General features: G+C 51.0%; 1 protein-coding gene across 3 annotated transcripts in view; it reads left to right on the plus strand.

Moving 5' to 3' along the window:
• Positions 1 to 15,359, plus strand: part of ANXA6 (annexin A6) — a 48,592-nt gene that overhangs the window by 17,356 nt on the left and 15,877 nt on the right. For all 3 annotated transcript variants that reach the window (XM_077895833.1, XM_077895835.1, XM_077895834.1), the window contains exons 6-17: positions 750 to 840; positions 1,786 to 1,865; positions 3,639 to 3,695; positions 4,520 to 4,613; positions 5,038 to 5,133; positions 6,246 to 6,304; positions 7,380 to 7,502; positions 8,578 to 8,636; positions 9,991 to 10,069; positions 11,646 to 11,727; positions 13,191 to 13,285; positions 13,907 to 14,020. In XM_077895833.1, the coding sequence (XP_077751959.1) occupies positions 750 to 840; positions 1,786 to 1,865; positions 3,639 to 3,695; positions 4,520 to 4,613; positions 5,038 to 5,133; positions 6,246 to 6,304; positions 7,380 to 7,502; positions 8,578 to 8,636; positions 9,991 to 10,069; positions 11,646 to 11,727; positions 13,191 to 13,285; positions 13,907 to 14,020 (1,029 nt within the window). The remainder of the gene's footprint in view (positions 1 to 749; positions 841 to 1,785; positions 1,866 to 3,638; positions 3,696 to 4,519; positions 4,614 to 5,037; positions 5,134 to 6,245; positions 6,305 to 7,379; positions 7,503 to 8,577; positions 8,637 to 9,990; positions 10,070 to 11,645; positions 11,728 to 13,190; positions 13,286 to 13,906; positions 14,021 to 15,359) is intronic.

Here is a 15,359-nt window from a genome sequence, read left to right on the forward strand (position 1 = left end):
TCCAGATGGACAGATATGGGACAGATGTTGGTGTGAGACAGGCCTCGTAGAGCGGCCCTTGGCTCAGACCTCAACACAGCAGCTTACAGCCCTGAGGAAGCAAGATGCAGGGGCACAAGGGCAAACTGTGCCCAACTCCCCAACACCAAGGGCATATTAGAGGAGGTCGGGAGAGCAGGCCCAGGGTAGCTTGAGAGGGTGTCACAGAATATGAGAGATCAAGTTGGGCCCAAAAGCTCTGAGGTCATTCCAGGCTAGGTAAGAAAGGTGTGTTCAGGACCTGGGTGTAGCGCAGCCTGGCTGAAGCAAGCAGCGAGGGATCAAAGCTCTTAAATGTACCGGGCACTTTACAGAAGCCAGTTGTATACCTGTGATCTTTGCCTCAGATGAGCTATTCAATATGACTTTATATGTTGGTAAATTTAGCGACGTGAGAGATTGCCTTCTCAACGTCCTTGTGAGTTTGGCAGAGCAACTGGCATCATTTCCATTTTACAGATGAGAAAAGAAGCTCAGAAAGACAATGTTTCTCAATGCGAGGTCACAAAGCAAGCTGCTGGCAGAGCAGGACTAAAACCTATGTCTTTTGATTCTCAGGGCAGCAGCTCCAACTTGGTGCCTAAGAGCTGTGGTGGGAGCACTCTGAGTGTTGAGGGTTTCATAGCTCTTGCCACTCCAGGAACCCAACGCGTGGTTGGTGGTGGCCTCCCATCCCAGTCCTGACTCCTGTGTCCCTTCTGTGCTCCCAGGGCATTGGCACTGATGAGAAGTGTCTCATTGAGATTTTGGCCTCTCGGACCAATGAGCAGATCCACCAGCTGGTGGCAGCATACAAGGATGGTGAGATGGGCGGGAGGGACCATTCAAGACTTTGAGATATGAAATGAGGGTAATTGCAAGGGTGGGGACCCTAAGACTGTGGTGGGCCATCCAACTTCTTCCCTCTTTCCCTCTGATCTGTCCATCATTTCTCCATGTCAGAAATAGCTGCTCTGTGCAGCAATGTTCTAGGTTCTCAGGATATGGTGGTGGGGAGAACCCATGTAGTCCCAGCCTCCTAGAGCTTATAGATTCATGAGGTAACAAGGGATACAGACAATACACAGGTAAACACGATGATGACATGTTGTTACACTATGAAGTAACAAGATTCAGACTTTAATTGGGCAGGACCTGCCTGCCCCAGACAAGTGGTCAGGGAAAGCATGTCTTGGGAGGAAATGAGAAGGAGCCAATTGTGTAAAGAATAGGGAGAAGATCCTGGCAGGCAGAGGGAATGGCAAGTCCAAAGGCCCTGGGGCAGAAATGAGTCTGGTAGCCAGTATAAGGCCAGAGTTGGTAGAGGGCAGGACAGGGTCACACAGAGCCTTGCAGGCCAAGAGAAAGGTGATGTTTGATTCCAAGTCCAGCAGGAAGCAGGGGAGCCCATGATCAGAGAGGGCTCTTAGAGTTACTCTTGTTGCTGTTGATTGGAGAGGGAGGGGAGCAAAAGCAGGAGGCACACTTAGAAGCCTGTAGCCACTGTCCAGGTGAGTGACCACAGTACCTGGAGTGGGATAGCACGAGTGGAGATAGAGGGAAGTGGACAGATTCCATCTCCATGTGTCAGGGGTCAGTGCAAAAACCTGTGAAGATACACCCTGGGTCCTTCGATGATCATCCCAGAGACTGGGTTCTGGGATTTGTAACAAATATCTGAATCACCCTGGGGGCAGCAGGGACCTTTATCCTAAATCCCTGAGGTCTCACGGGGATGGGACTAGAGCTTGTGTTCCTTTCCTGCAGCCTATGAGCGAGACCTGGAGGCTGACATCATTGGTGACACTTCTGGCCACTTCCAGAAGATGCTTGTGGTCCTGCTCCAGGTTGGTCCACTATGGGGTCCTCCCTGAAGCTCCAGCAGAGACGTGCAGAGGGCTGTGGGCAACTTTATCCTGTTGCCCCAGACAGAGTGGCTGTGAGGGGTTCCTTGGTGGCTCGTCGGGTATAAAGTCCTCATAAGCTGTGGCCACTCCTGAACTGCCCATTTATCCACGAACTTGAGATGGTTCCTCTCTGGCTCACCTGGCTGTAGAATCCGAGCATCCAGGGTCTGCTGTGTTGCCCCTGGTTTGCATAGGCAGGTGGTCCCGCATTCCCTTTGCACACATCCCTCTTTTGTGCCCAAGAGAATCCTCCATCCTCTCTTCATACCCCCACCCCTCCTTTCCAGACCTCCCTCTTACCAGCCATTGCTTCCTCCACCCCACCCCTGCAGGCACCCGAGTCACCAGCAGGGATGGGGCATTTCTGGGGCTGCCTGCATGGTGTGTCCCCAGCCAAGCCCTGCTGCTCCTCCCTTCCACCCCCAGAGTACATAAAAAAGGACCATGAAGAGGCTGCAGACTGGCATCCACAGCCGACTTCAATCTGCCAAGTTGTTTTTCCCCCTGGGTTTTCCTACACAATGTGTTTTTTTTTTAAAATACTTTGAGTTAGTTGCTAACATTTAAAAATGAAGAGCTTTTGCTTGAAAGCCAGATTTCTACGTTCCTTTGAATAATAGAAAGTTCTGGCAATAGCAGGCCTGCAGGGGGCTAGAAAACAGCCCCACTCTGCTGCTTCACCACATCACCTGTCCGGCTCCCGGGAAAGCTCCATGACCATGGGCTCTGTGCGGAGAGGCATTGAGAAATTTCAAGGCCAGCTTCAAGGACCAAACTTGTAGGGAGCTTTATATAGATATTAAGCCACTTCATTGTTCCTTTCACTTCCTGCCCTCCCATACACATTTCACCCTAGCCGCTCCCAGGTCTTTTTCTTCCATTGCCATAGCAATCCCAGTCCCATATCAAGCAGCTGGGGAATTATCAGAACGTCAGGGATGGGAAAGCCATTTGTTCTGGAGAGGAGAGTTCCAGCTCCTTTTTAACATCTAATGCCAAGTGGGCAGTGCCGCAGCATGGATTATAAATGTGCAGGCTCCGTCATTGTAAGCTCAGTCTCCAAGAGAACCAGGGGCTTTGATATCTGGAGATGCACCATCTAGGGGGAAGAGGAGATAAGCCTAGGCCTGACCCGTACCTACAGAACCACGATGCCCACTAGGGCTGGCCCCGTGCCCTGTGAGTACCATCCTTTGTCAAAGGGGCACAGGGCATGGGTGGAGCAGCAGAAACACCAATAGGATTTGAAGCCTTTTGGATCTCAGGACCCAAGTCTCAGATCCTCACTGGTGAGTTCTTTGGGTTAAGGTGTGAACCCTCAGTAGAACAAAGATGTGCAGACTTCCTACTCCTGCGGTATCATTGTTGGTGGGCATTGTGAGCCACACCAAGGCTTGTGCAGGGTCCTGTTCTCAGTACAGGCTCTGGCTTGCTCTGGGATGGGGCACCTAAAGGGACCTTGTTCATTCTCAGAACACTCCTTCTTTGGTCCCAACTCCAAGGATGAAGGGAAAAGCCAATAGGAGGGACCCTATGATTTCCCGTAAAATAGATGCTTCGGTCTTGGTGCAGTGGCAGCTGTAGGTCACTGCTCCAGGACCCGCCTGGGCCACCGTGCTTTCTTTAGCTCTCCCTGTCTCCACCTCTGGTGTCCAGGCCTTCCCCCCCGCCTGCAGTATTTGAACCTCATGTCCCTGTATCTCTTCTGCCCAGGGAACCAGGGAGCAAGATGATGTGGTGAGCGAGGACTTGGTCCAACAGGATGTCCAGGTAAACCAGCACAGATGGAGGGCACTGGGGCATGGCAGGGGAGCCCCAAAAGTGGGGATCTTGGGGATCCAGGGAAGGGCTGGAGGCGAAGTAATTTGCATCAAATACTAGAATTAACTGACTCACAGCCAGCCTTTTATATGGTGCTTTGTCAAAGAAAGGATTTAAATTGCTTTCAAAGGTATACAACATATATAAAATTGGTGAGATATTTTTTGGAGCTTTTGTCATTTGTTCATCCAGTGAATTAATATGTATTGAATACCTATTATGTGCTGGGCACTCTGCCAAGCACTTGGGGGATCACTAATGAAAAAAATCAGACGTACTGGGACAGATAGGTGTATATTAATCATACAAACACCTTTTTTATGGGTATATCATTACATTCTAGGTGTTTTGTGTCCCACTATGTGCCAGCGACACTGCAGGGGTAGATTCAGAGAATGCGAAGACATAGTCCCTGACTTTGAGGACCCCATACCCTAGTGGGGAGACAGGCATATAAAGATGTTATTATAATATACAGTGGAGCAAAGCAATAAAGAAGCAGGAAACTATAGGAGCTTAGAAGAGAGGAGGAGGGGAAGAAAGAGAACTCGGCTTTGGGGACATCAGGAAGTGCTTTGAGAACAAATGGGACATTTAATCCAGGCATTGAAGGCTGAGTAGGAATTTCCCCAGAAAGAAAGGAAGGGTATACAGGTATATGCAAAGGTCCTAAGGCTACCAATTACTGGTAGTTTAGGGTTCCAGCAGCAGTTGATAAGCTTGGCCAGTGAGTTCTGTCTCCTTTCAGTGAAGTCCTTCCTCTTCCCCTTCAGGACCTGTACGAGGCAGGGGAACTGAAATGGGGAACAGATGAAGCCCAGTTCATTTACATCTTGGGAAATCGCAGCAAGCAGCATCTTCGGTTGGGTAAGTTCCAGAGAAGAAAGACCTACAGCTGTTCCCTTGGGGTTGTGCCAAGAATTCCATTCTTTTTTCCTTTTCTACAAATAGAGCAGGATAGTTACTTCATCTATAATTCAAGTACTGGCACTGATTTTATTAGATAGTGGTTTGTGTAGTCCCTCAGCAAAGTCATTAACAGGATGCTCAGCCTTTCCATCCGAGTACCAATCCTGTCTTCATGTTGGAGTGTGAGGAATACCCAGTGCCTCATGTCATACACAGCATGGCAGCATGGGGGCTGGTGATGTGCATGAACTCCCTGTCAGCTAGCTCCTCAAATACCAGCCCTACCTTCATGGTGGGCACTTTGCTCCTGGCCTTCCCTCCTGAGGTCCTGGTTTCTTCTGTGTTATGGGGCATTCTCAATATCCCTGTCTCTCTGACTCAGTGTTTGATGAGTATCTGAGGACCACAGGGAAGCCGATCGAAGCCAGCATCCGAGGGGAGCTGTCCGGGGACTTCGAGAAGCTGATGCTGGCTGTGGGTATGTCCTGACCTTGCTTTCCTAGGGGCTTTGCGGGATTCTGGGATTCTGGCCCAGGACAAGAGGCCCAGAATGGAAAGGGGGGATTATATGGTATGGGGGCAAGGAAAGAGAAAATCAGACAGGCAGTGAATTCTGAAAGTTGGCCAGGACAGCATGAAATCAGGGAGGCAGGGAATGGAGCCTCAGGCACTGACTTCCTGCCACTCCTTCCCCCAATGCGTGCAGTAGGGCGAGTTAGAGCACTGAGCCTGGGATTGGGGAAATAACCAGCAGGAGAACGGACTTGTGTGGAGCACGTGCTGGGTGCTGTGTGGAGTGTTTGATATTTAAAAAGGACCCAGGAGTGGGCATTATCTCCATTTCACAAATGAGGAAACCACATCTCACAGAGTCTGCATCACTTTGTCAAGGGGTAGTTTTGTAATGACTTGGGGGATATTCTAGGCATGGGGCATGCCAGGAGCTGACTAATCAGTGGTGGGGGTCAAGATTCAAACCCAAGGCTTCTCCCAAATCTGCTGTTGACTTGGAACAAGTCCCCTGTCCTCAGTTCTCTCCTCTGATAAGTGAGGGCAGAGATGATGGCTTGCCTGACCCCGAAGCTAGACTTTGTAAGAATCAGTATGTCTGAGGCTGGGTGAGTTGTATGTGTATCTTCTGGGGGAGAGCTATATCCCCAGCCTCATCCTCCTGCCCAGAGTTGTCACCTGCCAACTCTTTCAAACAATCAGGCTTTGGCGTGCTCTGCCAGCAGGATCCAAAGTGATGTAGCTGCCAGTACATTTTTGCTGCAGCAGAATCTAAAGAAACACCTTTTCCAGCTCCACCTGACGCTACCACCTACCTGGCCTAGTTCCCTGCAAACCCCCAGAGGACTGGAAAGATGAAGTGGGCTTTAAGATGCACAACCCAGTTGTGCCCAGTTACTGATTTCTTTATGCCCTGGGTTTGTGTTAAAAGTGGGTGAGACCTCAGGTTATCAGGAACTTGGGTTCTTCCGGGGTTTGTACTTGGTGGTCCCCAAGGGGTAAAAACAAAGAAGGGGTCCGGCCACCCCAACCCATCCAGAGGCAGCCAGAATAACTCTACCTCTTCCTCCCTCTTCTCAGTGAAGTGCATCCGGAGCACCCCAGAGTATTTCGCTGAAAGGCTCTTCAAAGCCATGAAGGTGTGTAGTGGGGTCAGTGGGGATAAGTTTGTAGGTGGGGGTCTCTCCCCAGCCCCACAGGACTGTAGAGCCTCTGACAAGTCTTTAGGACCCGCTAGACAAAGAGAGCCCTCCCTCAGGGGATCGGCCACAGTAGAGAGTGCTGGTACTTTTCCCAGGTGAGCTCCCAAGCCTGGGATGCTGTTGGGTCATATACCTGTCTACCCTGATACCTGCTCTGACCTCATGATTGATCACAGGGTGTTAAGACAGCCTGCACTTGATTCACCCAGCCAGATGGGCTGGAAGCCCACACATTTCAAAAATATTAATTAGCTGGAATGCTTATGTACAGTATATGTAGATTAGACCACTTTGGAAGATGCTTGTTATTATCTATTAAGGCTCATGCTGTTTATCCCTGTGACCCAGTGATTCTACTCTGGACGTGTACCTGAGCACACCGATTCCCACTATTTTGCACATGGGACACACAGAAACTGATGATGATTCCAGAGCAAAACAGGGTACATGAATGCAGTCATTTGTTGCCAGAGGCCATAGACCTGAGGCCCGGGAGCCCAGGCCTTTCTGGCCCTATGTGGCCATCCCACAAGGACAAGTGGACTATGGCCCCTTCACTGTCTTTCATTGTGCCAGAGTGAGGTCGTACAGCTCAGCCCCCGAGAGAAGGTTCCTGTGTGCATGCATTCATAAGAATGCTCATGGCATTGTCCACGTTAGGAAAAAATTAGAAACAATCCCATGTCGGTCAGGGGTTGCAGGAGAAATAAATGCAAAGTGGTGTTATATACAGCGGTCCAAGATGTACTAATGTAAACGATATATGCTTAGAGTTACAAAGTTATGGTAAAATGATAAGGGAAACCAAGGACAGGCCTGAGGTATGAGAGGGAGGAAGGAACTCAAAGCGGGAGGGATGCATAGGGAGCTTCAGGGGGAATGGCAATGTTTTGTTTCTTTTGTTCTTAATTTTAATGTTTTATCACAAAAATTGTATTTCAACTAAGCTGGGGGCTGGTAGCACTCTAGCCTCCTCTCAGGTTCCTGTCCCCTGTACCCACTTGTCTTCCAGGGCCTGGGGACCCGGGACAACACCCTGATCCGCATCATGGTCTCCCGTAGCGAGCTGGACATGCTTGACATTCGGGAGATATTCCGGACCAAGTACGAAAAGTCCCTGTATAGCATGATCAAGGTGAGCGGAGCTAACAGGGTACAGAGAGGAACAGAGGGCTTGGGAGCCACTCCCAGGGGAAGAGAACTGCCCCAGGAAGCTGGGAGTCTCTTGGGAATTCCAGGAGCCCTCACCTCGTGGCACATTCTGAGAATGTAAGGCAATTCAACGGAGAAGTAAGCGTCTGGCGGCGCTTGTGAGTCACAAAGCCCCAAAGGAAGGCGGAGCTTTGTTAGGAAGGGCATGCAGGCGGAATTAAGGATGAGGACTCCATCCCAAGGGCGGTGAGAGTTCAGGCTTCGGAAGATGGGGTGGGGGGTGGGGGGGAACTTGGCCCCAAGACAGGAGATTTATGATGACTGGAGTGCCCAGCCCTTGACACTTGGCCAAGACACAAATAGAGTTGAGATTTTTTTCTTTGGGCAGCAAGTGAGATAAAGCTTTATGAATTCCAGCTACGTTCCCTGAAGTATGTTTCCAAAGAGGAATTTTACAGGTGTTACATGCAAAATGTTTCATGGGAAATGTTGGGAAAAAAACTAGTAAAGGCAGCTGGTTTACTTCAGAACTTCTCATAGCCTTTAATATGTTAAATCCATCATGAAGCTCCAAGAGGGGTATAAGATACGCTGCATATGTTTGTTTGGGTTTGGCATTTCCCAGTGTTTTTTGTTCATGAAGCCCTATTTTTGTGGAATATTTCACTTGGGAGGGCCAAGCTAGGGATTATCTGGGGGTAGAGGTGTGCTGGGGCTGGCTTGCCCTGCCTTGGGAGAGCAGCCAGCGTTTCCTCCGCATTTTGCGTTCGGTGAAATCATATTGGTGGTTTGAAATTATCCCTTGATGGATGGATTTACACCACAGAGATTCCCAACTGTTGCAAATCAGGGCTTCTCTACCCCCCACCGCCACCACCCCCACCAAGAGTCAGTACCACTGGTTGGAGGGCTCAGCTACCCCCAAACCAGAAGAGAGTCAAGGCTGCCATGAGTAAGTGTTCAGCCCTCCCCTATTTGAGGCTATGCAGAACCTTCCCTCCTTGTCTGAGGGGAGCTCAGGAGTGAGTGAGAAGTAACCTTTCTCTCCTTCTCCCCAGAATGACACCTCTGGCGAGTACAAGAAGGCTCTGCTGAAGCTCTGTGGGGGTGATGATGAGTAAGTGGCTCCCAGGCCCCAGGCGGGAGGGAGTGGCCCCCGGGGGTGGCAGGCCTGGGCTCTTCTGGCCCTCATCCTGATGGATGGATGTATGGATGGATTGGATGATCTTGGGGATTCCTCGGTGCCAGGAGCAGTGCACAGGTGAAAGTCTGTACGTGTGAACGGCATGTGCTGTCCCAGACGCAGAGGTGTCTGCTCTTGTGAGCTTGGAAAGTCAGTCTGGGGGACGTGACTAGGAATCAGAATATGAGGGTCCAGGTCCTGCTGCATCATAGCAGCTTCTCAGTTTCATTGTCTGTTCAATGGGAAAAATACAGGTGCCTGCTTTGCATACTCCTTTATTCAGCTTGTTTGTAACAAGTACCTCCTGTGAGCAGGCCTTGTCGGGGAGCACTGGGGAAGCCCACAGCCCCGTGAAGCAAACAGGCCAGAGTTGATGTGCACGGTGGTCCTGGGATGGGGAAAGCAGATGTGCCTATGAACGCACACATCAGGGCACTCTACCTCTCCTGGAGGTGGAGAAGTAGAGCCTGAGGAGGAAGGTGAGGAAGAGGAGGAGGTGAAGACAAGGTCTGAAGGAGGGTGGGAGGAGGACAGGCTTAGGGATGCCTGGTACATTTCTGTAACTGATGCCAAACTTTTGCAGAGTGAGAGGAGGAGACTTGCAGGAAGAGAGGAGGCTGAGCAGTGAGAGGGGCCTGGGGCCTCCTCCTAGCAGAAGAACCTCTGCTGGGGGGAGTGGGGAGCCGCCAAAGAGATTAAATTGGGCATGACTTGACCTGATTTGTATGCTAGGAGGGGAGCTCTAGGTACTCTGGGTTTCCCCTCCCAGAGCTTATAAGGATCCAGGTAAGTAAGAGATAGGAGAACATCCTGTTAGCCTCTGGCAAGTGCCTTGGGGGCTGATTTAAGTTCCGCAGACATTTACTGGGCACCCAGTATACCCAGGTGCTTTGCAGGAGGAGATATTGAGGTGACAGGGCCATAAGCTGGTCACTGACTTGTTTGAGAGGGGAGACTCGGATAGCAATCACTCAGATCATAAAGAAGAAAGGAGGTCAGAGGACTCAAGAAATCCTATTCTGCTTGGAATTTGGGGCCAGGAAGGCTCCCGGGCAAAGCCGCATTGCAAGGGGTCTCAAGAGAAGGTAGAAGGTTCTCAGAAATGGAGGGGAGGGCTCTGAATGGATGAGTCTAGAGAGAAGGTAAAGAAAGCGAAGCGGCTTTCCTTAAGGGGTGTGTGTGTGTGTGTGTGTGTGTGTGTGTGTGGACGTGGCCGTGTGTTCTATGTGTGGAGCGTGGCCCACGATGACGTTCCCTCCTGTCCTCTCCCCGACCCCCTCCATTCCAGTGCTGCTGGCCAGTTCTTCCCGGAGGCAGCGCAGGTGGCCTATCAGATGTGGGAGCTTAGTGCAGTGGCCCGAGTAGAGGTCAGACCCTCCCCACCTCCTGCTTGACCTCTTGACCACAAGCTTCCAGTCTTCTGCTCTCGCACCTTCCTGCTGCTCTGGTTGGCACCCAGCTGCCCCCTGGTGGCCAACCCGAGACACTGGTTCTCACATCTGAAGCTTCCTTGTCTCTTAGGAGTGAGGAGTTGGTGGGTGGGCACTCTGGTAGGCATCTAATTCCTGCATCACCTTCTAACCCGCTGGGAAGTGTCCTGGCCCACTCACTACTAACAGGGCTTGCTGAATGGAGACATGTCTGGTTCTGGGGAGGAGCCTGTGTCATCCTGGGTCAGACCGTTGGCCTCTGGAGGCATGAATACAGAACAGAGGGGCACCTCTAGGTGTACTGGATGGCTCAAGGTTGTTCTGACCATCGTGAGACCCAAGGTCCACAGAAGTACTTGGGGCAAACCATTTCCGGGGACTGGTAACACTTGGGCCATGTGAAAACATTTGGAACCTTGCATTCTCTCTATTACTTACTGAGCCATTTTTGGCAGGTCCCTACCTCTTTCTGGGCCTCTGTCTCCATCTTCAGGATAAGGTGTTAGACACAGCAAGCTCAGTGCCTTGCAAGGGCTCTTGAGCTCTGATGTTCTAGAACAGCATTTCCCAAATTATGAGGCAAGAACTGTCATTGCGGGTGACCTTAAATTATATAAGAAATGAATTCGTTTGGGTGAGAGGAGCCTCCATGGCATTAAAGAACACCAAACTCACATAGCGAGAGAGCTACTCCTTTTTTATTTCATCCACCTTGCTCATTCCGTCAAAGAGAGAGTCTTGGTTTGGTGCCACACTCACTGGCTTTCCTTTTTCACAAACAGAACTGAGAGAGCTAGCTTCAAGTTCAGAGCATTTGACAAGCAGCAGCATCTCATTAAATTTGGTGGTATTTGGCACCGTGGTTTTTTTTTTTTCTTTATTGCATTTGTTTGCATGGGCTATCATCTCTTTATGGCACATAATACCAGTTTTCTCTATATGAAGTGATTTAAAAATTATCTTCATTCATTAATTTATTTTGTGAATATTTTTTGAGTGCTTACTTCATTGTAGGCACTTGGGACATAAAGTTGAATTAAGTAAAAATATTAAGAAACAGTGCAGGGTGTATGCAAATAGGGAAATACTGAAAACCTCACTTAGGAGTGATTGAAGTTTGGGAGATCCTGTTCTGGTATTTCAGAATTCTGGTTGCCTTTTCAGGCTTGGGCAGGGGGCTCTGGAAGAGGCAGGAGAGCCTTGGGGACAGGGCAGGATTCTGAGGGACGGGGGAGGCCCCAGTGCAGCTAGGATGGAGCTGACTCCTGGGGCAGGAAGCTGGCTTGAACAGCACTTGCCCTGCTCCTAGCCTGGGTCTGTCTCTCGTCCTCTCTCTCTCTCAGCTCCAGGGTAGGGGGTCTGTCTGCTGTGCCTTCACCCCTGCCTCTTTCCCCTCAAGCTGCTTGGTTTGGAGCTCGTGGGGAAAACTTCCCCTCTCTTGCATGCGCCTCTCTTGGCCTGGCCCCCAGGGGGGCCTCCAGACACCTGCTGAGTCTCTTTCTGCCTCTTGCAGCTGAAGGGAACTGTGCGTCCAGTGGATAACTTCAACCCTGATGCAGATGCCAAAGCGCTGCGCAAGGCCATGAAGGGACTTGGTAAGGGCACATGAAAGGGCTGGGTTGGCCTCTGGGGCAGCAGGTGGGGCATGTTTGGCAGTGGGCCAGGCAGGAGTAAGAGCTGAGGCCTCAAACTAGGATCCACAGAACGAGGAGGATTTTATGTGAGTCTCTACCCTCCCGAGGAGAGTCTTCGCTCCCTGAGTCTAGGTAGGAGGGGGGTTAGGGGGTTTGTAAGGAACTAGGCACAAAGCCCTTCCTAGAGACCAAAGGTGTCCCCAGCCTCTCAGGAACAGTGTCCTGGTGTAGAAGAAGGTATTAGGTCATAAGGCTTAAGGTCATAAGGGTTCTTGCCCTGGCTTTGCCTTAGATTCACTGTGTGACTTTGGGCAAATCCTTTAATGCCTCCAAGGGTCCATTTCCCCAGGTGTAAAGTTAAGAGATACAGACCCAGTTCTGGGATGGAGGGTACCCCCTGCTGGTTACCCCTTTGAGACCTCCATTTGGAGCTAGTGGGAAGAAGTACTCTATGGGTGGGTGCCCTGTTCTCAGAAAGGTCAGCAGGGACAGAGGATACAGGTGTGGCTTCCATTACGCTTCCCCTCCTCTCCACCCCTCCTCTCCGCCCCACCCCACCCCTGCCCATCTAACCTCACCTCCCTGGGGCCTTAGCTTAAAGTCCTCCCCTTTTGGGCCTCATCTTCGTTTGTCTCTTGGGAAAGATAATATCTACCGAGCATATCTATTACTACTAGATGACAAGTGTAAGCGTCCTTTTGTTTTTGTTTTTTTAAGATTTTTAAAAATTCATTTATTGATGAGAGAGAAAGAGAGAGAGAGGTAGAGAGAGAAACAGGCTTCCTGCTCTGCAGGACTCAATCCCAGTACCCTGGGATCATGACCTGAGCCAAAGGCAGACACTCAGCCGCTTAGCCACCCAGGTGCTGCTGTAAGAGTCCTTTTGAAAGGTGGGTGCTGGGTCTGAGGTCGAAGGCATTAACCTGAGAGGCTGGAGGTGGTGTCCTGATGTCTTCCAGAGTTGACATCTCCTTCTATAGTGGTTACAAGGACTTAGGCTCCAGCTCCCAGGGAGTTGACGAGAAAGCACACAGAGGGCCCTGTGGGATTTAGATTGTCAGGTCGAAGGATCCCTTAGTAACTATCTGGCCTCTTCATGGCATAGATGTGGAAATTGAGTCTCAGAAAGGGCCAGGACTTGTACATTCATGGCCAGAACCAGGGCTGGAACTCAGAAGCCCTGACTACTCAGCACAGGGCTCTCGGCTCTTGTGGGGGTCTCCGTTCAGCTAGTGAGCCGACAGAAGGAGGTGCAGGGAGGAACGCCAGTAAAGTGGGCAGCTTGGGCCAGAGGCAGGGCTCCTGTAGGGGCTTGGGAGTGCTAGCCAGCCTCTACGTGACAAAGACTGGCACAGCCCGTGGGGGGGATGTGGGGAGGCTGGGCCATGGGCCTTCCTCTGATGCATGGGGCTTTGCTGACTCAGGGACCGACGAGGACACCATCATCGACATCATCACACACCGCAGCAACGCCCAGCGCCAGCAGATCCGCCAGACCTTCAAGTCACACTTCGGCAGGGTGAGGCCTCGGCTGGGGCCCCACACCCACCCCGCCCCCAGGGTTGGCCTGTCACAGCCGGCTCTGCACAGCTGGGTGCCCAGTCTTCATGGCCCTGGTGCCCTGTGGTCACGTGTCCTTGGAGTGTCCCCTGCCCTGGTTTGGGGCTGCCTGCAACGCATTCTCTCCATCCCCTGGTTCCTTGTGATCAACCCTTGTGGAAATGGCTCAGCTTGATGAGGCTGAGATGAGGGACATGAGTTGTTTTCATGCAGCATTTTCTGGATCTCGAAATTCCAGAGGCTTCAACACCCTAAGGCCGTGTCAGTGATTCTTGTGCCTTAGCGGCAAGCTGGCGAACTTCCCCCAGGGTGGGAATGATGTCCTCGGGCACTGCCCCCTTTCCTGTCAGTCTCCTTGCCTGCAAGGATGGTGGGTCTTCCTGCTGCTTGGGTTTTTTTTTTTCCCCCTGCCCTCTTCGATGTCCTCTAAATAGTAAACATCAGCAAAGACAGACACAGGCTCTCCCTATGCCCTGCGTTCACATGGTGCCCCTGTTTCCACATTCAGTACCTCCTCCTTGTCCTGGGTCACACATGAGCACGTGCTGATAGTGGCATGACCTCAGCCCTGCCTTTGTAGGACTTGATGGCTGATCTGAAGTCTGAGATCTCCGGAGACCTGGCAAGACTGATTCTAGGGCTCATGATGCCACCGGCCCATTACGATGCCAAGCAATTAAAGAAGGCCATGGAGGTATGACATGGGCATCAAAGGGATGGGATTCAGGCTGCGGGTGCTGGAGAGGCATAGGTGCTCCCTACAAGCCCAGGTGTGGGTTTGCTGTAGCTCCCTCGCAGAGCCCTTCCCACACCCGATTCAAACTAGCATGAACGGCAAAGGTTGGTTCCCATAACTGAAAGGTATAGCACTCCATCTGGTTTTAGACATGGCTGAGCCAGGGACTCAAATAATGTTCTATGGACTCTTGTCTCTCCCTTACCTTGGTTCTTCCTCTTCTGTGGTGGCTTCACTCTCAGAGAGTCTTTCTCCTTGTGGTAGTAGGCTGACTTGTGTATGTCCTACCAGCTAGCACCTCTGTTCCTTCCTCCTAGGAGTTAAACCAAAGTCTTGGCTTCTACTCTGGTTGATTCAAGTGAGGTCACACGCCCAGTAATCAGTGATGTCAGAGGGATCTGAAGGAGCAGCTAGAGGAAGCAGGATGGAGCTGGAAGGAAAACCTTAGCAGTTGGAGTCTATTCTAGTCCGGCCCTGCTACTAATACAATATGTAATGTTGGACCACTTACACTTTCTAAGCTTCCATGCCTTCAGCTGTGAATGGAGAGCAGTCATCCTGGCCCTTCAAACATTGGAGTGGGTCAAGCAAGGTCATGGGAATGAAGGGCACCATTAACTCTGAAGACCTGACCTTGCAATTGGTTAGTAAGAAAGGATGTGATGTCCTGGCCCAGCTGTCACAGGAGCTGCTTTGCCTCTCAGGGCACCAGTTGTACCAGGGGCTCCTCTCCTGTGTTAGGAGCATATGGTAACCCATCCTGGGCTACGTGTATTAGCTACGTGTCTCATCAACCCTCAAGGCAAGGCTGTTATCTTGTCCCCATTTTACAGATGAGGAAAGTCAGGCTCAGAGGCTAAGTCACTTGATCAGAGTCACAGCACTAGGAGATAACAGCTGGGATTCAGACCAACTCCATCTGACTCTGGAGCCCGACTCGACAACCATAGGAAACCATGAGGGCTTTGAGGGCTTCGGGTCCCTAGAGGATTAACAAAAGAACAGACCTTCTCTGGGCAAAGCAAATTGAGGTTATTGTCCTCTTAAAATGCCAAGACAAAAAAAGCAAATGGTTTGAGAGCACAGAGTTTAGAAGTTGAAGGGACCAGGGAGCCAACCTGACCTAACCTTTCCCATTCTTGTACTTCACCAACGGGAAACCCAGGAAGGCGCCATACCACCTGTGAGGTAGGAGAAGGGTGGGGCTAGATCTTGTCTTAGAATGCTCTGGGGGTCAGGCTGTCTCCCCCACTTGCCTGCTTTTAGTAAAGAGCCTATTAAAAGCTCAGCCAGCCTC

This window comes from Canis aureus, chromosome 4, assembly GCF_053574225.1.
Source record: "Canis aureus isolate CA01 chromosome 4, VMU_Caureus_v.1.0, whole genome shotgun sequence".
NCBI classification, from domain to species: Eukaryota; Metazoa; Chordata; class Mammalia; order Carnivora; family Canidae; genus Canis; species Canis aureus.